General features: G+C 43.6%; 1 protein-coding gene across 2 annotated transcripts in view; it reads left to right on the forward strand.

Moving 5' to 3' along the window:
- The window catches only part of LOC123510295 (basement membrane-specific heparan sulfate proteoglycan core protein-like), a 150727-nt gene that overhangs the window by 124445 nt on the left and 3782 nt on the right, over window positions 1-22500 (forward strand). For both annotated transcript variants that reach the window (XM_045265297.1, XM_045265298.1), the window contains exons 3-9: window positions 5279-5379; window positions 9020-9236; window positions 9945-10094; window positions 14081-14209; window positions 16963-17100; window positions 17396-17539; window positions 22458-22500. The exon at window positions 22458-22500 is cut by the window's right edge and continues 146 nt beyond it. In XM_045265297.1, coding sequence (XP_045121232.1) covers window positions 5279-5379; window positions 9020-9236; window positions 9945-10094; window positions 14081-14209; window positions 16963-17100; window positions 17396-17539; window positions 22458-22500 — 922 coding nt within the window. The remainder of the gene's footprint in view (window positions 1-5278; window positions 5380-9019; window positions 9237-9944; window positions 10095-14080; window positions 14210-16962; window positions 17101-17395; window positions 17540-22457) is intronic.

Consider the following 22500-nt stretch of genomic DNA (forward strand, 5'->3'; position numbering starts at 1 on the left):
TCTTCTCCGTTTCTATATCTCCGTTGTCAATTTAATACATCCCTCTTCCTATATCATTTTCTTCCCTCCTTCTTTCTTTCCTTCCTTGTTTCCTTCCTTGTTTCCTTTCTTCCTTCCATCAGTTCACACATTCTTCAGTGGTCCTTCGCTGTCCTTCACCCATCCCTTCTTTATTTTCATCATTTTTATATTATATTCTTTCCTTCCATCTATCTCAATCAACATTTTTTCCCTCATTTTTCATTCTTCTTTCCTTTCTATCTCACTTTTCTTTTCTTTTCTTACTTGTTTATCTTTTGTCTCTCTTTCACTCTGTCCTACGTTTCCTGCTCAGTTCCCTTCTCCTTCCCTTCTTCTTCTTCTTCTCCTATTCCATTTTCGAGTCCATTTTCTCTTCTTTTCTTCCCCTTCATTGTCTCTCCTCCCTTTGCCACTACTTTATCTCCTTTCTAAGCCCTTTATTCCTTACCTTTCCCATCACTTCCCATCCCTTCTTTCTATCATTCCTCCCCCTCCTCTCTTTAGCTCTCCATTTTCTTTCCTATCCTTCCCCATCACTCTGTCCCATCTTCAGGCGTCTAATGGGTGAAAATGAAGAGTGACCGCATCTCCTAGGGGATTCAAGTGAGGGTGGTGGTGGTGGCGGTGGTGGTGGTGGTGGTGGTGGCCCCGAAACTCTGGCGTGGTAGTCTGGCTTGGGACTCGCGTGCTAGAAATGGATAAATAAATGCCCTGTAGGAAAGCTTCTTATTATTAGGGAGCAGCTGGATTGTTTACCTGCAGGCTGCCTTGTTTTCTTGTTTATAGTATTGTTGTTTTTTTCTTCATTTTCTCTCGTGGCCCATTTTTTTTTTTTTTTTTTTTTTTTTTATCTTGTGTTTTTTTTTTTATAATCCTTTCGGCTTTGTTCCTTTTTTTCATTTTTTTTTTTCCTTCCTCTTTCGGTGTTTTTCTTTTTTTCTTCCCAAGTTCATGCGAAGTTTTAGTGTTGTCTTTTTCGTTTTTTGTATTTTTTCTCGTGTGTTGTTCCTTTTTTCCCTTGTTTGCGCGATATTTTTCTTTCTTTTTTCCTCCTCCTTCTCCTCCTCCTCCTCCTCCTATTTTTCACCACACTTACATCCCTTTTGTCATCTTTTTTTATTACCTTCATTGTTTTTCGCTTTCCTTTTATTATCTCTATTGATTCTTTTGTTTTCCTTTCAGTCTCCTTATTGGTCCTCGTTGTCCTTTTGTCCCGCCTCATTGCTTCATTTCTTTTAAGCTCGCCATTCATACGTCTTTCTTCTCTTATTTTTTTCAATCATTACTGGTTCCCTTACTCATTACATCCCATTAATTCAGCTGATAAACGACAGACTCTTAAAATCTATTGTGCTTTAAGCTTGATGTTCATAAGTCCTCCTTTCTTTGTTTTTATAATTTCTTGTATCTTTCACTCACTACATCCTTATCTGCATCACAAAGACACAAATATACGCAAAGTCTCTTCCTGCAAGGCCAATCACAAAGTCACACGAAAAATAAGGCACAGACAATAGACGAGAGTGGGAAAAGAACATCACTAACTAAAAACAACAACAATGGGAATCTTAAGTTTGAAATCCGAAGTGTTGACGAGGATGGAAGGGCTGTCTTATAAACCTCAATTTCAACTGGGCTTTTAATCGCGTGTTCAAAGCCTGTTTGTTGGCCCGAGCTGACACTAGGAAGGGTTCGAGGCTTGGGGGGTACAGAGGAGCGCCGCCCCCACAGACCACCTCCTCTCCCCTCGTCACCAGCTCTCCGTCACTCCCCACCTCTTCTGCGTCACGTTTCAGCCCGCAGGTATAATTATTAGTAGATTCCCTCCCGGACAGAATCGACTAGAGGCAGTGTGTCAGCCACGTCCTAATTGCTCCCTGGATTCCCCCCTCTCTCTCTCTCTCTCTCTCTCTCTCTCTCTCTCTCTCTCTCTCTCTCTCTCGCTCTCTCTCTCTCGCTCTCGCTCTTGCTCTCGCTCTTTCTCTCTCTCGCTGGGTCGGCCACTATCGCTCTGCTCTTCATAATCGGCGGTGCGTGACATGCGTTTATTACAGTTCACTAGTTAATGTACTGTTATTAGTTACAGGTTGAGTTTTGGTGCACAGCTAATCATTTTCTGATGACCGCTGGGGTTAGTTGGTTAGGGCCATTTTTTTCCCCCGGTGTTGTTGCTTACTGCTGCTACTATTACTATTACTGTTATGCTGCTACTATTACTACTACTGCTTCTGCTGCTTCTATTACTGCTGCTGTTTCTGCTACTACTATTACTACTACTGCTTCTGTTTCTGCTGCTGCTGTTTCTGCTACTACTGTTACTGCTACTGTTTCTGCTGCTACTACTACTACTGTTTCTGCTACTACTATTACTACTACTGCTACTGCTTCTATTACTGCTGCTGTTTCTGCTACTACTATTACTACTACTGTTTCTGCTGCTACTATTACTACTACTGTTTCTGCTGCTACTGTTACTACTACTGCTTCTGCTGCTTCTATTACTGCTACTGTTTCTGCTGCTACTATTACTACTACTGCTGCTACTACTACTACTGCTACTGTTACTGCTGCTGCTGCTACTACTGCTGCTGCTACTACTACTGCTGCTGCTGCTGCATTACTGCTGCTGTTTCTGCTGCTACTATTACTACTACTGTTTCTGCTGCTACTATTACTACATTACTACTACTATTTCTGCTAGTGCTGCTATTGCTTTTACTATTTCTACTGCTATGATTACTGTTTCATTTGTTTGTCTGAACTCATTACTATCTCTGCAGTCTTACTGTTTCATTTGTTTGTCTTTGAATCTCATATATCTTGCAGTCTCTACTATTACTACTACTACTACTACTACTACTACTACTACTACTACTACTACTACTACTACTACTACTACTACTACTACTGCTGCTACTGCTGCTACTACTATCACTACGAGTACCACTATCACTACTATTACTATTACTAAATAGAAAATATATTACTTCGTTTTATCTCTCTCTCTCTCTCTCTCTCTCTCTCTCTCTCTCTCTCTCTCTCTCTCTCTCTCTCTCTCTCTCCACTAAATTCCTTGCTTCTGATAAATTTTCATTGAGTTTTCATTCTTTTTTTTTTCGTTATCGTCTTTTTTTCGGCTTTTTCACCCATTTTCTTGGTCTGGGCATAATATTTTCTTTGTGGCCTCTCGGTTCGGTCACGTGGTAAGGAAATGGTATCTAATTTATCAAGGGATTCTTCGTTAAGGAAGTTATTACTCTTACTCTTACTCCCTTTATCGTTTTCTCCCTCTCCTCCTCCTCCTCCTCCTCCTCCTCCTCCTCCTCCTCCTCCTTTTTTCTCTTTTCCAGATCTCCCTTCCTTCTTTCTCTTTTGTTTCGTTGTCTTCATTCACTTTGTTCTTCTTTGTATTCTTTCTCCTTCTTCGTGTTTTCTTTTTTATTAATTTTCCTGCTCCTCGTCCTTATCTTCTTGTTCTTCTTGTTTTTTCTTGTTTTTCTAGTTGTTTTTGTTGTTCTTTTTTGTTGTTGCTTTTGTTGTTCTTTTTCTTTTCATTATTTCTTCGTTTCTTTTTCTTCTTTTCTTTTTATTCTCCTCCTCCTCCTCCTCCTCCTCCTCCTCCTCCTCCTCCTCCTCCTCCTCCTCCTTTCTTGCTCCTTTACAGCTTCCTTCATGATTTTTTCGACTCTTCCCTCCAGTGTAAATCTCCCAATTCCTTCCTTCCTCCTCCTCCTCCTCCTCCTCCTCCTCCTCCTCTTCCTCCTCCTCCTCCTCCTCCTCCTCCTTCTCCTCCTCCTCCTCTGTTTCCGCTTCCTCTTCCTTTGTTTTTGTTTTGCTGTACACTTTATTTTTTCAATTTGCATCTTGCTCTCCTTTCTCTTCGCTTTCCTCTTCTCCCTCTTCCCGTTTACTTTTTATTTCTCCTGCGTCAGAACTCACGATAATTGTTTCATCAGTTCTTCCTAACCACTCTCCTCTTCTTCTTCTTCTTCTTCTTCTTCCTCCTCCTTCTCTTCTTCCTTCTTCTCTTTTCCACTTTTTCTTCTCCTTTCCTCGGAGCTTCCTTGCTTTTTTTTTTTTTAGTTCCTCTTCCATTAACTTAGCGTAATCCTGTCTTCCCTTCCTCATTCCCTTTTCATTCCTACTCTTATGTGTTTTCATCTCTGTTCCTTTTCCGCTTTCACTAACTACTTCCCTACTTTTTTTTATTGCCCTCCCTACTCTCTTTCCTTACTCAATCTTCCATACTCCTTTTTCCAATTTCTCTTCCTTCTTACACCTCTACGTATATTCTTCTTCCCCTTTCTTACTTTTCTCCCTCTCTTCTTCCTTCCTTCTTTTCTTTCTTTCCTTTTCTTCGTACACATCCTCTTTTATTCTCTACCACTTTCTCTCTTTCTCATTTCCTCTGTCTCTCCTTTTCTTTCATTTCCTTTCCTATTTCATTAGTCTCTCCTTCATTCCTCCTTTCTTCCTTCCCCATTCCCTCTGTCTCTTCGTTCCTTCCTTCCTAATTCTCCCTGCCTTTTTTTTTTCCATCCTTTCCCTCCTTCACCATTTCCTTCAGCAAAACTACACACTTTCAGGCTTCTTCGCTCCTTCCTTCTTTGGAAATACCGTGAAGGAACCTGAGACTGAGTTCACTGGCCGCATTTGGTGAGGAAAAGTGTGTTGGACAGGAAAGCTACACTGAGGATGAGAGGAGGCGACACTGCGGCCCTAATTAAGTGATTAGAGAGAGAGAGAGAGAGAGAGAGAGAGAGAGAGAGAGAGGAGAGGGAAAGGGAAAGACGGACGAACATTCAGGGTAAACATGTGCAAAGGAAAGAAATAATTAAGGTAAACAGAGGTGAAGGAAAGGCGAGCAGCAGTAGGCTAAGTACGCGAGTGTTTGCTGATGAAAGAAAGAAATCATAATACGAGAAACGACGGGGGAAGAAAAGTGATGGGTGGAGGAGAGATGGGGGTGGGGAGAAAGAAAAAGACCGTGCAGTAAGAGAGCAACACGTATAGTAGTGAAAAGAAAAGAAAAAAAGCAAGAAAGGAAACAATGCGAGAGGAGAAAATGCAGCGACAAATTCGGAAGAGTAAATTATAAGATGCAAAACAAATTAAAGTACAGAGAAGCACTAATGAGAGAGAGAGAGAGAGAGAGAGAGAGAGAGAGAGAGAGAGAGAGACTTGTTCTATTGTTATTCTGCTCCTGTTAATGTGTTTTCATCCTTTTCTCTCCCTTCCCTTGCCTCGAAACACACAGAAATCCGTCCCGTTTTGTCAGCGCCAGTACGGAACCTCTCCTTAGTGGCAGGACGAAAGGCTCAACTCACCTGTAATGTGGAGAACCTGCATAAGTACAAGGTAAGGTGCGCCAGGTGTACAAGTTGTGGTGGTGGTGGAGGTGGTAGTGATGGTGGTGGTGATGGTGGTGATGGCAGATATTAAGTGTATTTGTTGTAGTTTTTTTGTGGATTACTCTTTTTTTTTTTTTTTGCTTTTTGTTTCGTTGTGTGTTTAGTGATTCGTGTGTTTTTGTTATGTTTATGGCAGGTTGTGTTAGGTTAGGTTAGGTTAGGTTAAGTTGGGTTCGATTAGGTTGAGTTGGGTTGGATTGGGTTAGATTGGGTTGGGTTAAGTTAGGTTAGGTTAGATTAAGTTAGGTAAGGTTAGGTTAAGTTAGGTTAGGTTAAGTTAGATAAAGTTAGGTTAGGTTAGGTTAGGTAATAATAATGACAACATTTAGCAGTAGTTACAGTAGCAGTAATAATAATAGTAGAATAACAGTGATAAGAATAGCAGCAAGGATGGTAACAAAGCAGCAACAAAAATGCAAAGAACAGGGATAATGGTGATGCCTGAGTTCATTACGGTGGTGTTGGTGGTGGTGCTGATGGTATAGAGGCGGTGGATGGGTGGTGGTGATGGTGGTGGTGGCGGTGGAGGATGGCAGAGCTTAATGGGCCTGGGTATAATGATGAAAAGGCATTAATTTCGTTGGTTATGCTTTTTCACATTTCGGGAACGGTATAAAGAGAAAGCCAGAGAGGGAACAGCACAGGTCATTGGCGAGGCGAGGGGAAAAAAAAAGATGAGTGTGAATATGTGGGTTATATTTTTCCCTTTCTTTTCTCTCTCTTTTTTTTTTCTCCCTCGTCCGTGATTCATTAGACCAGAAGTAAATGTGAAAAATATCTGAACCGTAACGAGGTAAAATGTTAAATAGGTGTCTCTCTCTCTCTCTCTCTCTCTCTCTCTCTCTCTCTCTCTCTCTCTCTCTCTCTCTCTCTCTCTCTCTCTCTCTCTCTCTCTCTCTCTCTCTCTCTCTCTCTCGGATTTACGTTTTTTCCTCCGGCCAGATTTTTTTTAACATTTTTTCATTGTTTCCTCTTTCCTCTCGTCTACTTTTTATGCTTTTTCTTTTTTTATTGTACCGTGAATCTGTATTTTTTTTTTTTTTTTTTTTTTTTTTTTTTATTTAAACATAATTTATACAGAAGAACATGTACCCAAAGGCGCACTGTCGTGTGCTACCTATTCTAAGGGTACTACAATCTATTTCTCTACAATATTTACAAGACTTAAAATAGAAAATATACAAGATGGTCAGCATGTAAATGGAGCACTGTTCTTTTCACTTCACTAGCACTATTCACGCACTGCACTACACTGAGTGTCACGTCACAAAGAGTGTCAGAGGAGTTGGCAGTGTCTGTCTCCACTTATGTGCCATCAGTTTGACACTGTGTGTGTTCATCTCCTGGACGTGAGGCACCGCGGCCGTGAACAAGTTCCACATCCTGGAGACGCGTCCTGCGAAGGTGCGTTGATGCTGACACCCGTGGGATCGCGGCACCTCTACGGCGTCACCACCATTGAGCACCGTTCTCGTGCTCCGTGCGGTGACTCTCAGAGGATGACGCAGCCCTGCCAGATGTGGCACTCTTTGCACCTGTGCCTTATGGAACACTACGATCGCCGCCACATCTCTGCGGTGTTCCAGTGAATCAAGGGGACGCTCAGGCTCTGGGTGAGGTGGTATTGCAGCATCTACTAGCCGTATGGCGCGGCGTTGGATGCTGTCCAGTCTCCTTCTGTGTGTGGCGGCACAGGACATCCAGGAGAGAGCTGCGTACTCAAGGTGGGGCCGCACCTGTGCCTTGTACAGCAGCAGTCTCCCTTCCTGTCGAGGAAACTGGCGATCCTTCTGAGAGCGGAGATCCTGTGAGAGGCTTTCTTGGCAATGGTTTTGACATGGCTGTCAAACCTCAGCCCTCGATCCACCTCCACTCCAAGTATCTTGACGTCATCTTGGAGTGGGAGAGCAGCAGCGCCAAAGACAACTTTCCTGCCATTGCTGCCATGGCGGCTGGGGACCGAGAGACAACCATTGCCTGTGTCTTCTCCGGCGCGAATGTCACTTGCCAGCGAGCACCCCACTCTCTATCACTCGTAGCTGCTGATTGATGGCCTCAGCAGCCCGCCCACTGTCCTGGCGTGGATAGGTATAGGAGAGGGTGCAGTCATCAGCATAGGCCTTGACTCCTGGCAGTAGCTGGAGAAGATCATCCACGTAGATATTCCACAGGAGTGGGCCAAGAATTGAACCCTGTGGCACTGATGCCTCCACAGGCAGGGACTCAGATGTTTGCCCGTTGACAACCACCCCATGTCTCTCTCTCTCTCTCTCTCTCTCTCTCTCTCTCTCTCTCTCTCTCTCTCTCTCTCTCTCTCTCTCTCTCTCTCTCTCTCTCTCTCTCTCTCTCTCTCTCTCTCTCTCTCTCTCTCTCTCTCTCTCTCTCTCTCTCTCTCTCTCTCTCTCTCTCTCTCTCTCTCTTCCATATGGCACTCTTTCTCCTCCTTTCTTTCTCCATGACCCTTCCACACCCATACTAACATGTCTTCCTCTTCCTCTCTCTCCATGTCCTCCTCTCTTCCCATCCTCCTTCCCCCTCTCTCCCTTCCTCTTCTCTCTTGACCTGTCCTCCATACTTCTTTCCTCTCCTCCTTTTGCTTTCTCGTCTGCACTTTGTATCTTTGCATATTATTTCCTTCACTCTTCCTGCCTCTCCTTTCAGCGTCTTCTGCCTTCTCCCTCCTTCATTCACCCTTCTTATCTATCTCCATTTTGCTATCTTCTTGTCTTGTCTTTGTTAACCCTCTTGTTCTTTATCTTCTCAGTGTTAGTATCGTCTTTCTACGCCCTTGAAAGCCTCTCCTCCACCCTCACTGTCTCTTCTTTCTCTTCCTTCTCTGCTTTTTATATCTTCTTTATCCTTCTCCTCCTCCTCTTACTCCTGCTGCTGCTGCTACCTATCTGTTCCCTGCCTTTCGACCCTCTCTAAGGTTTTTTCCCTTGTCAAATTTATTCCTACTCTCCTCACTGCCTTCATTCTCTCCTCCTTGTCTACTGTATTGTGCTTATGTTTGCTTCTACAGCCTCTTGTGTCTCTCATCGCTTCTCTACTCTTGTTTTAGTTGTGGTTTCCATATCGTATATGATTTATTTAGTTATCTCCTCCTATGTCTTCATTTTGCACTATTTTCCTCTCCTTTTCTGCTTCTTTTCCCGTGTTCCTTGTTTCTTCTTTCTTCATACATCTTGTCTCGTATTCTTAAATATTTTTGTCTCAGATGTATTTCTATTAAGTACTGACATTATTAGACAGGTAGTAATGGGTGTTTTCGCGTCTCATAATGGTGTAAACTCACTTAAACCACTAGTAAAAACCTGTTCAAAATATCAACAGATACAGACATTTCTACCGCCTTCAGTACAGGGACGCATTTTTACCCTGAGTTTTGGATACGATTAGACTATTTTATTGACATTAGGAAGGGTGTATGGAGAGGTCAGAAGATTAATGGCCTGAGTCTTCACTATTTTAATCCCCCCACATAAGTTTCTGAAGCTGTATAAAATCACCAAGTAATAAACACAGTGAATATGAAAAAGTGTCATGGTACTGAACGGATTAAGAATAGTTCCCTTTGTCCCTCCCAGGTGGCGTGGATGCACTACGCGAAGACAGGGCGGGCAGTCTTGACGGTGGACAACTTGGTGATGACAAGGAACAATCGCATATCATTACTGCAGGAAAGAGAAGGCGCTTCTTGGTCCCTCGTGATCAGTAATGTCACTACCACAGACCAGGGGAGCTACGTGTGTGAGGTGAACACGCCCTCCCCCACGAGACTGTCCTTCAACATAGTAGTGAAAGGTGAGTGTGAGTCTGTTTATCTCTATTTTTTACCTGATAAGTACACGGTGTAATCAATAAGTATTCTCTCTCGCTCTCTTTCTCTCTTTCTCTTTCTCTGTCTTCATCCTTCTCTTTCCATCTCTCATCTGTCTCTCATGTCTGTCTATCTGTCTGAGGACTCGTGCTAGCTGTCTGCCTCTCATCGTCTCCATCAGTCATGTTTCTTCCCAAATCCTTCTTCATCGTTTTCTTCAAAAGTATCATCGGGTGTATAATTCCATCATTCCTCACTGACAGCAAGCGGCACGAACCTCCTCTTCCTCCTTCTCTTCTTCCTCCTCCTCCTCCTCTTCCTTTTGCTTCTTCACCTTCTTCTTAACCATATAACCTGCTCATCCTATCCTTTTTTCAACGCAAATACAAGTAGTCTTTCCATCATCCTCCACCTCCTCCTCCTCCTCCTCCTCCTCCTCCTCCTCCTCCTCCTCCTCCTCCTCCTCCTCCTCCTCCTCCTCCTCCTCCTCCTCCTCCTCCTCTTCCTCTTCATCTTCTCCTCCTCCTCCTCCTCCTCCTCGTACTCCTCCACCTCATCCTCCTTAATACTACCAGCTTATCTCTCTATCCCTTCCCTAGATAAAAACATTGACTCGCCTCCTTCAATTCATCTCTCACCTCTTCACCCCCTGACTCTCCCACTCATCTCTCCCTTCTCCCCACCACCTGCAGTTCGCCCCCGGATCAACATACCCCCGCAGGACATGACGGTGGAGGAAGGGGAGGATGTGAAGCTCAGGTGCGAAGCCACGGGAGACCCCACACCTGTTCTCACCTGGAAAAGAGAGGACGGCCGCCACTTCACCGTCAATAATACAAGAGGTGAAAATCTACAGGTTACAAATTCGTGTTTTTAGGAATGTTTGAGAAGAATCGGGAGGTATTAAGGTTTTGGATTAACTTTTAAGGGTTTTTGTGTAAGTAACGGGATTTTTTTTTAGTCTCGGGTTAAAATTAAAAGTTTAGGGATTTTTTTTAGGGAATATTTTAGAGATGAATATTTATAGGTTACAAATTCGTGTTTAGGGAATATTTTAGGGATATTTTCAGCCTCGTGTTTCGTGTGTTAGAAATTAGGTGTTTAGGGATTTTTTACGAATATTGTGGAGAGTTGAATATTTACAGGTTACAAATTCGTGTTTTAGGAATGTTTGAGAAGTAGAGGGAGGTGTTTAGGTGTTTTGAGTTCATTTCTTAAGGTTTTTGCGTAAGAAAGGGGATTTTTTCAGTCTCATGGGTCAAAAATTAAACGTTGAAGGATTTTTTAAGGAATATTTTCGAGATGAGTATGTACAGGTTACTAATTCGTGTTTAAGGAATGTTTGAGAAGTAGAGGGAGTTATTTAGGAGTTTTGAGATCATTTCTAAGGGGTTCGAAGAGTTCTAAAGGGATTTTCTCGCCTTTAATCAAGGATTAAGGTGAGAATTACGATTGTACATTTTTAAGGATATTTCATGTTACTTTTGAGGAAATTTAGGTAAGGAACAACATTTTAGTGACATGGGAGGAAAATAGGAGGATCAGGAGGGAGATTTGTGGGTCAGGGAATAAGGGAAATGGGGCACATATTTTAGGTATGCTTAGAAGATAGAAGACCTTATATATACCGGGTTATTTAAGGAGAGGTAGGATTTTAGGGGTAGGAGGCATATAGAAGAATCCAGGGGGAGTTACGGGAGGGCAAGGCGGTGGTAGGAGTAGGAGTGAAGGACGAGGGAAGGAATAATAGCCGGAGGGGAAGACCGTGGAAGGAATGAGAGAAAATAAAAAGCTGTGACAAGGGTAAGAGGAAATGGGATTCGAGAGAGAGAGAGAGAGAGAGAGAGAGAGAGAGAGAGAGAGAGAGAGAGAGAGAGAGAGAGAGAGAGAGAGAGAGAGCGTCGACACACATAATCCATAACACGACGTCCTTTGCATATTCTTATACATGTTACAGTATTGGCTCCTTCCATCATCCTCCTCCTCCTCCTCCTCCTCCTCCTCCTCCTCCTTCTCCTTCTCCTTCTCCTCTCCTCCTCCTCCTCCTCCTCCTCCTCCTCCTCCTCCATTTTCCACAGTAAGTAATCTCCCCCTATTGTAACCTTGCCATTTCTTTCCCCACGTCAAGGTAATTCCTCCCTCACCTCCCTTTTACACCTGTCTCATTAACGCCTCTTCCTCTTCCTTACCTGGCCTATATATCTCCTCACCCTCATCCCTCCAACACCTGTGTCTTACTCTCTCTCTCTCTCTCTCTCTCTCTCTCTCTCTCTCTCTCTCTCTCTCTCTCTCTCTCTCTCTCTCTCTCTCTCTCTCTCTCTCTCTCTCTCTCTCTCTCTCTCTCTCTCTCTCTCTCTCTCTTTATTATTTTATTTTATTTTTCCCATCTTTCTTTCTCCATTCTTCCTCTTCCTTCTTTCCTTTCTTTCTTCTCTTCGTTCTGCCTTTTTTTTCCTTTCATCTTTCTCTCTCTCTCTCTCTCTCTCTCTCTCTCTCTCTCTCTCTCTCTCTCTCTCTCTCTCTCTCTCTCTCTCTCTCTCTCTCTCTCTCTCTCTCTCTCTCTCTCTCTCTCTCTCTCTCTCTCTCTCTCTCTCTCTCTCTCTCTCTCTCTTCTCTCTCTCTCTCTCTCTCTCTTTCTTTCTTCCTTCTCTCTCTCTCTCTCTCTCTCTCTCTCTCTCTCTCTCTCTCTCTCTCTCTCTCTCTCTCTCTCTCTCTCTCTCTCTCTCTCTCTCTCTCTCTCTCTCTCTCTCTCTCTCTCTCTCTCTCTCTCTCTCTCTCTCTCTCTCTCTCTCTCTCTCTCTCTCTCTCTCTCTCTCTCTCTCTCTCTCTCTCTCTCTCTGAGACACCATTCTACTCTTACACTTAACTTTCAATACATCCTTCACCTTCCTCCTCCTCCTCCTCCTCCTCCTCCTCCTCCTCCTCCTCCTCCTCCTCCTCCTCCTCCTCCTCCTCCTCTCACACCCACACACCATCATCCTTCACCCCTCTCTCTCTCTCTCTCTCTCTCTCCCCTCCTTGCCTTCGATCGCTCTCCCCACATTTACTTTTAACATTTTGGCCACACGACACACGGTTCAACATTTCACGAGAGCTGAGTTTGCCGTTGATATATGTGGATAATTGAGCTTTTAGCATATTTTAGCTGCAACACAGACTGAATTCCTGCTCTCTGATTGAAGTCTGCTAGTTTATTTATTTTTTTACAATTTATGCTTGTGTTTTTATTTTAGTTCTCTTGTTTTTGTCTGTTTGTGTGTGTGTGTTTGTAAGTGTGTGTCTCTTTTTTCTCTTTTTTTCATTATTTTTTTGTATTTTTGTTATTATGTTGAGTATATTTTGTTTATGTATTTATTTCTATTTCTTTATTTTGTCCTTTATCTCTTTCTCTCTTATTTATTTTGTGTCTGCTGCAGCTTTAATTTTTTTCTTTTATTTTCCTTTATCTTATTTCTCTTGTTCTCAATTTTTTTATATATTTTTTCCGTGTATTCGTTTTATCTGTTTTTACTGTATCTGTATTTCTTTTATTTTTTCTTCTTTTTTTCGCACCTGTTCTTTTTTCTTCTTTCTCGCAACGTCTTTTTTTTCCTCCTTAATTTGTGTTTACCTGGCCCTGCATTCCGATCTTTCTTTTCCTCTCTTATTTTTCCCCTCTCGTGAGTCTTTTTCCCTTGCTGAACGTTCGTCTTTTCGTTTGTTTAGAAAATGTATTGTTTTACCTGCAAGTGGCCTTTTTTTTAGTTGCATGACCTTATCCCCTCCCTATCACACCCCCAACACCTCCAGCACCCTCATCTCATCCCTTCCTCACCCAACTACCCTTCAGCTCTCCCCTTCAAGCATTCCTCAACACCCACAAACACTCATGGCATTCCAAGCACATTCCACTTTGACCCTGCTCCCTTCCACTCATGCCTCCACACCACTCACAGTCTTCCACAGTCACTCCTCACGTTCCCCCATGCCTCGCCACGCCTCAAACACCACTCCCACGGCTTCTCCTCGTCTCCCACGCCCTCCTTACTGGGTGTTGTGATTCCCTTAATGTGATTCTGTTGTTTTGCTGGCACGTGTAGTTGCTTTCTGACATTAAATCGTTTGTTTTCTGTCTATATGTGTGTCAGTCTGTCTATCTGTCTGGCTCTCTCTACCTGTCTCGTTTTGTGTGTGTGAGTGTGTGTGTGTGTGTGTGTGTGTGTGTGTGTGTGTTTGTTTGTTAATCTGTTTGTTGTGTTTGTGTTGCCCTCGTTGTGTTGACTTCTGCTTTCATGAGTTGATGTGGTGAGGGGAAATGTGTAGTGTTTGTTGTTAAGGGTAATTAAATGTCTGGACCGCGTGTTATCTCCTTATTTAATTGGTTGTTTAATTAGGTACGTGAAGTGAGTACTGCTTCAGTGGATTAGGGTTTTATTTGTCGTGTTATCTTGTTATTTGTTAAGATTATACGTGTGGGAGGATTTTTTTTTATCTTCATTTGAAACACACCTTTCCTCCCCTTCACATGTAGTCTTTCCTATTCATAGTTTAAACACATCTTTATTTTTCCTGTACACACACATCCACATATACCTTCCCTCTACTCCACACACATCATTCATATCTTTCCCATCTTTCTCAATCTTTCTTATTCTTTTCTCAGTCTTCCTCACTCTTCCACACATCTTCCTCATTCTTTTCTCAGTCTTCCTCACATCTTCAGTCTTCCTCCCATTTTCTTCAGTCTTCATCACATCTTCCTCAATCTTTACTAGTCTTTATCACTTCTTCCTCAGTCTTCCTCACATCTTCCCATTCTTTTCAATCTAAACACCTTCCATTCCTTCAGTTCGAGAGTTCGGTGGTCCCCTCCTACGCATGTCCTCCTTGGGGCGTGACGACGGGGGCGCCTTCCTCTGCGTGGCTTCCAACGGGGTGCCTCCTGCAGTGTCCGCCCGTGCCAAGGTGTCTGTTGAGTGTGAGTATTCATGTGTGTGTGTGTGTGTGTGTGTGTGTGTGTGTGTGTGTCTGTGTGACGGTGTTTCGGTTTCTGGTTGTCTCTGATTTTTATCTAATGGTCTCTCTCTCTCTCTCTCTCTCTCTCTCTCTCTCTCTCTCTCTCTCTCTCTCTCTCTCTCTCTCTCTCTCTCTCTCTCTCTCTCTCTCTCTCTCTCTCTCTCTCTCTGTTTTGTAATATTTCTCTCACTTCATGTACCCGACTGCCACTCTTGTCTGTCACTCAACTTCCCTTCCTCACCCCCTTCCTTCCCTCCTTCCCTCCTTCGAGTGTGAGTGAATGGTGAAAACTTCCTTCATTTCCCTCCTTGCTTCACTCCACCGTCGTTTCCTTCACATTTAATATCGCAAGGGAAGCCTCACTGAAGAACTAATTATACCTGAATAACCTGTGCAAATTACCTGCTCCTCGAGGTAATTATGACGAAGCTACGGGTGATGTTGATAGCTGTCGTAATAGTGATGTTATTAATAATATTGATTTTTTTCTAAGTGCTGTGTAATTATATGTGTTTGAGTCGATAGTGGTGCTATTTGGTTCAATGTTATTGTTAGTAGTAGTAGTGGTAGTAGTAGTAGTTGTAGTGGTGGTGGTGGTGGTGGTGGTAGTAGTAGTAGTAGTAGTAGTAGTAGTAGTGGTAGTAGTAGTAGTAGTAGCAGTGGTGGTGGTGGTGGTGAGGTGGTAGTGGTGGTAGTGTAGTGGTGGTAGTAGTAGTAGTAGTAGTAGTAGTAGTAGTAGTAGTAGTAGTAGTATTGGTAGCAGCAGTATTGTAGTAGTGGTGGTAGTAGTAGTGGTAGTATTAGTAGTATTAGTAGTAGTAGTAGTAGTAGTAGCAGCAGTAGTAGTAGTAGTAGTAGAGTAGTAGAAGTAATAGTAATAGAAGTAGTAGTAACATTAAGAGCCATAATATTAATTCCTCCAGTACATAATATACAGTTCGTGGTGCCTCGGAGGGCGGGCAAGACTAAGGATGTACACATACACATTAGCAGCAATTCCCTCTTGTCTTGGTGTGTTAGTCAGGAGGTCTCAGGGCGAGAGGAGAGGAGCCCTGTCGCGCAGTAATGGCTGTGCTGTCGTGATTTGAATAGTGATGACGGTTGATGATAATAACGATGATAAAAGATATTGTTGTTACGTTTATGGTGACAGTAATTAATGTATGTCAATATTGATGATGATGGATGTAATAAGAAGAATAATAAGTCTCTCTCTGTCTGTGATCCTGATGATTCATAATAAACACAATACACTTATTATACCTGTGCTTATGATCTAATTAGGACAGTGGCAGGTAGTTCCTTCATTAGACTCACCTTCCGCCACTCCTCACCGCTTCCTCCGTTCACCTGGCAACAATAGGAGACTCAAGTAGAGTTACTAAAGTCCTTATTACATACAGGTAACAAGGCAACGACAGATGGAGAGGACAGGTAGCAGAAATGAATGTATCTTGGGAACTCTTGGGTAATTGTGTTGGTGTTGGTGGTGGTGGTGGTGATGGTGGTGGTGGTGGTAGTGTTTATGTAGGTAATAGTAGTAGTAGTAGTAGTAGTAGTAGTAGTAGTAGTAGTAGTAGTAGTCACCATTACAATTCACTAAAGTTTAAAGGTCACGGCCTAAAGATGACCTGTCTGTGATTCAGTTAGTTTGACCTTGTATAGCTCGTAAAAGAGAGAGAGAGAGAGAGAGAGAGAGAGAGAGAGAGAGAGAGAGAGAGAGAGAGAGAGAGAGAGAGAGAGAGAGATGAAGACTTTTTTGGATGAATAACATATACCACCACTACAATAGAACACACACACACACACACACACACACACACACACACACACCTGCACAGTCCAGCATCCAGGCATTTTCCAGTCAGGAGAAGAGCCTCTTAGGAGCATTGTGAACGGAAAGGCGATGCGAGGCGTGTAGGCAACCAGGTGTTCTGAAGGGGAAAGGAACAAGCAGGTGTATAAACATTGGGACACCAGAGAGAGAGAGAGAGAGAGAGAGAGAGAGAGAGAGAGAGAGAGAGAGAGAGAGAGAGAGAGAGAGAGAGAGAGAGAGAGAGAGAGAGAGAAAGAAAAAAAGACTCTTCGCTATCATCGTATCTCATATAGCTCGGACAAAAAAACTAGATAAAAAGAAGACAGCAAGGTGACATGGCAGACAGGTGACAGCCAGGGGTAGAGAGATTCACCTGAAGGAAAGTGAGAGGCTCCTCCTGACTGAAAATTAGATCACTAGGAATTTAAGAAGAGAGAAAAATGTCCTTACGAGTGAGAGGAAGAGGAGGGGAAGAGTTGGTGGGGGAGGGAATAAAGGGAAGAAGGGTTGAAATTGTGGAAGAATATGGTTAGCAAAACAAGGAAGCAGTGAGGCATGTGATGAAGGAAGGGAAGAGGTGAACAGACGAGAAACTGTGTGGAAAGGAAGGCAGGGGGAGCGTAGAAGACCTCTTTGTCATCTAGAAATTCTTTGCTCGCCTCACTTCAACTCGCTTTCCTTTGATTTACCGCACAGCAGGGCTCCTCACCTCACCTTTCCCGCGCCTTTGTTCACCTTATATCACCACCTAACCTTCCACCACCTTATCTCCCCTCACCGATGAAGCTGTGTAAACTTTAGGCGGGAAAAATAACACCCTTCCGGCATGTCTCTATCGATTTATTTATGTATCTATCCACTTATCTACCTGTATCTATCGATCTCCTTCCCCTGTACAGTTGCCCCGGAGATGCTGGGCGTGATGAACGTGGTGTGGGCGGAGGAAGGGGAAAAGGCAACACTCAACTGCTCCTTCCGTGCGTGGCCACCGCCCAAAGTGACGTGGACTCAAGAAGGAACCCAAGCCGCCCCTTTAGGTATGCCGGTCATCCCTTTCTTTACCTTAGTCTCCCCTTGTCTTTTTTTTTTTTGCGTGTTGCATATGAATATTCCTCATCGCCCCTTGTACGTATCTTGCCTCCCCTTGCTTCCATCCATCCCTACACACACACGTACACACACACACAGACACACACAGACACACACACAGACACACGCAAGAGTAGGACATTCAAGCTCTCCCTTCCTTCCCTCCAATAATCACGTGTCCCATAAATGTCCCTGAATACCCGCCGCCCATCATGACCTTGAGGTGTGGGCGTCCTTCTGCAGGAGGGTCGTTGGAGCAGTGGAAGACGCATGGGGTCGGGTCCTCGCAGCTCCCCCTCAGCAGCCTCGGAAAGGAAGATTTTGGCCACTACCGCTGCACTGTGAGGAACAAGCACGGTTTCAACTCCACCCTCCTCACTCTTGTCGGTGAGTTTTCTGTTTTAAGACCCTATTGAGAAGCACTTCCAGCCGCACCTCCACTTTCAAAAGGCTCTGGTTGAAGTGACACGAGTTTTTAGTAGTGTTTTATTTTTGTACTGAAACATTAACAAGATTTATAAATTATTAACTCAAAAGAAACACTCATGAAAACCCGACTAGTCATCTGCGTAGCCTTTGAAAATAGTAATAAGAGAGCAAATCGTTTCTAAATTGGGGGCTATTAATGTTATTGAGAGGCACTTCCAGCTGCCCCTCCACTTTCAAAAGGCTCTGGATGAAGTGACACGGGTTTTAATAGCGTCTTACTGTTCTAGTGACGCGTTAACAAGATTTATTATCATTAACTACAAAAAACACTCATGAAAACCCAACTAGTCATCCCTTTAGCCTTTGAAAGTAATGATAAGAGAGTAAAACGTCCCTAAATTGGAGCCTTATGGGTAACGTTATAAGGGAAGATTTAAGGGTGGAAGGAGTTATAGGGAAAGGTATAAGGGGAGTGTGCAGGGTGTAAGTGCAGTGGGGAACATGCAAAATAGCTCTGGATTGTCGGGGAATAATTCGACTGGCTTGGAATGATTTCAGGGTTCGATGCTTGCTTGCTTATTCACGCTGATGGGTTTAGGGAGAGAGAGAGGAGAGGGAGAGGGAGAGAACATGGAGGACCTAGTTGAGGTATGTGTAAGCGAGGAAAGAAAGAAAACAACGACGGTAAAACTTGTGGCGAGGAATGTATGGCTTTTTGAGGTGGTTGTTTTGTCTTGAGAAACTCCGCTGAAAGTTTTGCCGTGGGTATGGGTGATGATCTGGGTAGTGGTGGTGGTGGTGGTGGTGGTGGAGATGGTGGTGAAAGATGATGATTGTGCAGTGTCTGGAAAGAAAAAAGAAAGTGATGGTGATGATAGTGGTGGTTATGAAGGTGCAGTTTAATTAGGTGTTGCTTAAAGAGAGACAGACAGACGAAATGATGGTGAAAAATTGAGAGAAATAATATCCAGTAATGCTGTGAGTTTAGGAGGGGAAAATGGTGAGGAAATGGTGGTGTTTGTGAATGAACTTGACTGTGAAAGGATTAAACGTATGTAGAAATGCAGAAATATTAGTGTTGCGTAAAATAAATACAACAATAACAGATTAAAGATAGATAGAGAAACACATAAGGGAGAGAGAGAGAGAGAGAGAGAGAGAGAGAGAGAGAGAGGGAGAGGTGGATGGCTTATAAACACGAGTGGGTGTTGAAAGAGTGTTGACAGGACGCAAAGACAAAAGGGAGCTAAGGGAATGCTGTTAGGGGAGGAGGGAGGGAGAGACAGGGAAGGAAGAAGGATTGTGAAGGAGGAGGGGGAAGAATGAAATTGAGAAAGAGAGGGAGAGGGAGGAGAAAACCGTACTAACATGTATTCAAACACAAACACACACACACACACACTCTTTCTCTCTCTTTCTCTCTTTCTCTCTCTTTCTTCCCTTTTATATTCCCTCCTTTTCCTTCTCCTTCCATAAATCTTTCCTCGAGGCTGGAGAACGAAAGCCGATTGGTCGTTTAATTGCACGGGCAAGTCTGGGCAGCTTCTCCTATTGGTGAAAAGGAAGGGAGAGAAGTCGACTTTGATTGGCTAGTTTCTCTCTCTCTCTCTCTCTCTCTCTCTCTCTCTCTCTCTCTCTCTCTCTCTCTCTCTCTCTCTCTCTCTTGATTAATCTCATTGTGTGTTTCTGTGTGCCTGTATCTCTTTCTCTTTTCTTTTTTCTCTCTCTCTCACTAATTCTTCTCTTCGTTGGCTTCGGTATAGAAGGGAAGGACATCAGTAAAGAAGGAGAGACGGAGGAGAAGGAGAAGGAGAAAGAGAAAGATGGCAGGAGTGTAAGGAGAGGCATGTAATCCATCCCTCCTTCCCTCCTTCGTCTCTTCCTTCAGGCCTTTACGCTGCTCTCCCTCTCCCTCTCCCTCTTCCTCACCCTCTCCCTCTCCCTCTCCCTCTCCCTCTCCCTCTCCCTCTCTCTCTGCCTCACATCAAAGGAGACATTACGAACTGAACTATGAAGTGCTTCGTCAGACGCTTCGTAGATGAGAAACTGAGACCTTGAGTAACCTCTCTCTCTCTCTCTCTCTCTCTCTCTCTCTCTCTCTCTCTCTCTCTCTCTCTCTCTCTCTCTCTCTCTCTCTCTCTGTGTGTGTGTGTGTATCTATTTGTCTATCCAACCCTAACACGAAAAAGTTTTCTTCCTTGCCCTCAAACATTCTTTCATCTTTCCTTTTTTTCCTCCTCCTCCTCCTCCTCCTCCTCCTCCTCCTCCTTCCTCCTCCTCCTCCTCCTCTCCTCCATCTCACGTCATCCGTTTCTTTTTCCTTATCATTCTTTTTCTCCCCGTCACTATCATCTTGCGTCTGTTTCTCCTCCTCCTCCTCCTCCTCCTCCTCCTCCTCCTCCTCCTCCTCCTCCTCCTCCTCCTCCTCCTCCTCCCCGTTACCAGTTTCTCTTCTTCTCAAGGGAGGTTTTCAAGGTAAAGTTGAGGAAATATCGGGAGGGAGGAGGTGGTGTAGAGGCCTCAGGGGGAAGACAGTGGTAATTGCCTCTCTCTCGCCTCTGAGGTGGTAATGGAAGGGAAGAGGAAGGGGAAGGAGGAGGAAGAGGAGGAGGAGGAGGGTACATAGGTGCTTTTGGTGCTGGAAGAAAAGGAAGAGGAGCAGAACAAGAGGTGCAGTGTAAGAGGAGGAGAAAGAAGGAGAGAAGTAGGACAAGAGGTAAAAAAGTGAGCGTAAGAGGGGAAAGGGAAAGGGAAGGAGGAATGTAGCCCCGTGTAAAAATGAAGCGAGAACATACTGATGATAATATGCAGGAGTGAAAAATAAGGAGCGGGAGCAGCACCAGCAAATAATATGTAAAGGGATTGCAGGAAACAGGAAGGGCGGAGAGAGGGAGGAAATATGAAAAGTGAAACGTTGAATAACACAGGATTGGAAGAAGAAATGAGGGAGACAGGATAATGAAAGTGATTTAGATGGAAGAGGAGAAGGAGGCAAGGAGGGAAGGAGGGAAGGAGGAGGAGGAGGAACAGGAAGAAAATGTTAAAGGTAGAAAAATAATACTTAAGCTCAACGAGGAATAAGAGAAAATACAGTGAAGGAATGAGAGAGAGAGAGAGAGAGAGAGAGAGAGAGAGAGAGAGAAGAGAGAGAGAGTGAACGCTTGAATAAAAGAAGAACGGAACATGAAGAATAGAAAATAATCATGTCTATTCTTTTCTTTCATCGTTCACTTTATCTCTCTCTCTCTCTCTCTCTCTCTCTCTCTCTCTCTCTCTCTCTCTCTCTCTCTCTCTCTCTCTGTGACGTCTTCCCATTGTTGTCCTCCCTTAACTTGCATCTGGTTAAAAAATGAAGAAAACATGTTTATCCTAAGAATGACAACTGATAGACGAGAGAGAGAGAGAGAGAGAGAGAGAGAGAGAGAGAGAGAGAGAGATCCGCCGGTGGAAACATGAAAAAGGAAAGAAAAACATTTGTCCCTATTGAGTGCTCTCTCTCTCTCTCTCTCTCTCTCTCTCTCTCTCTCTCTCTCTCTCTCTCTCTCTCTCGCCAACAACAACACTAATAAACCAATAGATAAAACCGATGATTACTTGCATTTCTCTAGCGAGGCGTGGCAGTCATTCCCTCTCTCCTCTTCCTCCTCCTCTTCATCCCCCTCCTCTTCCTCCTAGCCAATAACAACAATGGAGGCAGCTCGGAATATCTGGCGTGGGCAAAGTTAACTCCGTGATGGCCAAGTTTGAGCCTCAGCTATCGACATTTCGCGGCTTGAAGGCAGAGAAGGAGAATTTCGCTTATTTTTCGAGATAGCACATGGGTTTGCGTCACACTCTCCGTGATACTCCGCCTCCTGGTTCTCTGGTTCTCTGGCTCTTCTCAGCGGTCCTGGCTCTGTGTCGTGGGCGTGAAGGGAGGAATTAGAGGTAGGGGAGGAAGAGAAGAGGCGTAAGGGGGATGTATGCAAGGAATTAGAGCAAGAGAAGAGGTCTCCTTGTGTTTGTGTTTGTGTGTGTTTGTGTGGTGTGTTTGTGACGTGTCCTGGTGGTGGTTGTGAAGGGTCGTGTGTGCTTGAGAGAGAGAGAGAGAGAGAGAGAGAGAGAGAGAGAGAAAGAGAATGATCATCCTTCTTTTCATCAATGTGTTTGCGTATTTTTCACTTCTTTTCTTTCCCAAATATGAGTTCGAGAAAACTTTAATTACGCTTTGCTGTTCTCGCTTCGTTTCCTCGCGAATTGCTCGATGTGATATGCTGCTTTCTTTAATTTTTTTTCTTGTTTTTCCTTCTTCTTTCTCTTTGTTACAACTTCATTCGTAGTTTCCTTTCTCTCTCTCTCTCTCTCTCTCTCTCTCTCTCTCTCTCTCTCTCTCTCTCTCTCTCTCTCTCTCTCTCTCTCTCTCTCTCTCTCTCTCTCTCTCTCTCTCTCTCTCTCTCTCTCTCTCTCTCTCTCTCTCTCTCTCTCTCTCTGTGTGTGTGTGTGTGTGTGAACCAGTGTTCTGTCTGCTTTGTATCAAATCGGTATTGTAAAAGAAATAACAAATACTTAATAGTTTGTAATATTGATACGTGAAGCAGTACTTGATTATCACTGTTCACATTCTCTATTACCATTATCATCGTAGGAATATTGAAAAAGCCTCGTAATTACCGTTATGTTATTACTATTCAGTCACGCTTGGGTTTTTTATACATTCCTTTTATTCCCGTATGAAAAAAAAAATAATGATAATATATTTACACGTTCACTGCGCAAGAAAAAAAATAAATGACCTCTCATAGATATTATTTACTCTATCATAAAAAAAGAAACTAATTTTTTTTACCCTAAACTTTTATTATAATTTTTCGTCCACCTCACTATAATAATTTTTCAGAGGTTACCACTACCACCACCACCACCACTACTACCACCACCAC

Source organism: Portunus trituberculatus, chromosome 28, assembly GCF_017591435.1.
Source record: "Portunus trituberculatus isolate SZX2019 chromosome 28, ASM1759143v1, whole genome shotgun sequence".
Classification (NCBI taxonomy): domain Eukaryota; kingdom Metazoa; phylum Arthropoda; class Malacostraca; order Decapoda; family Portunidae; genus Portunus; species Portunus trituberculatus.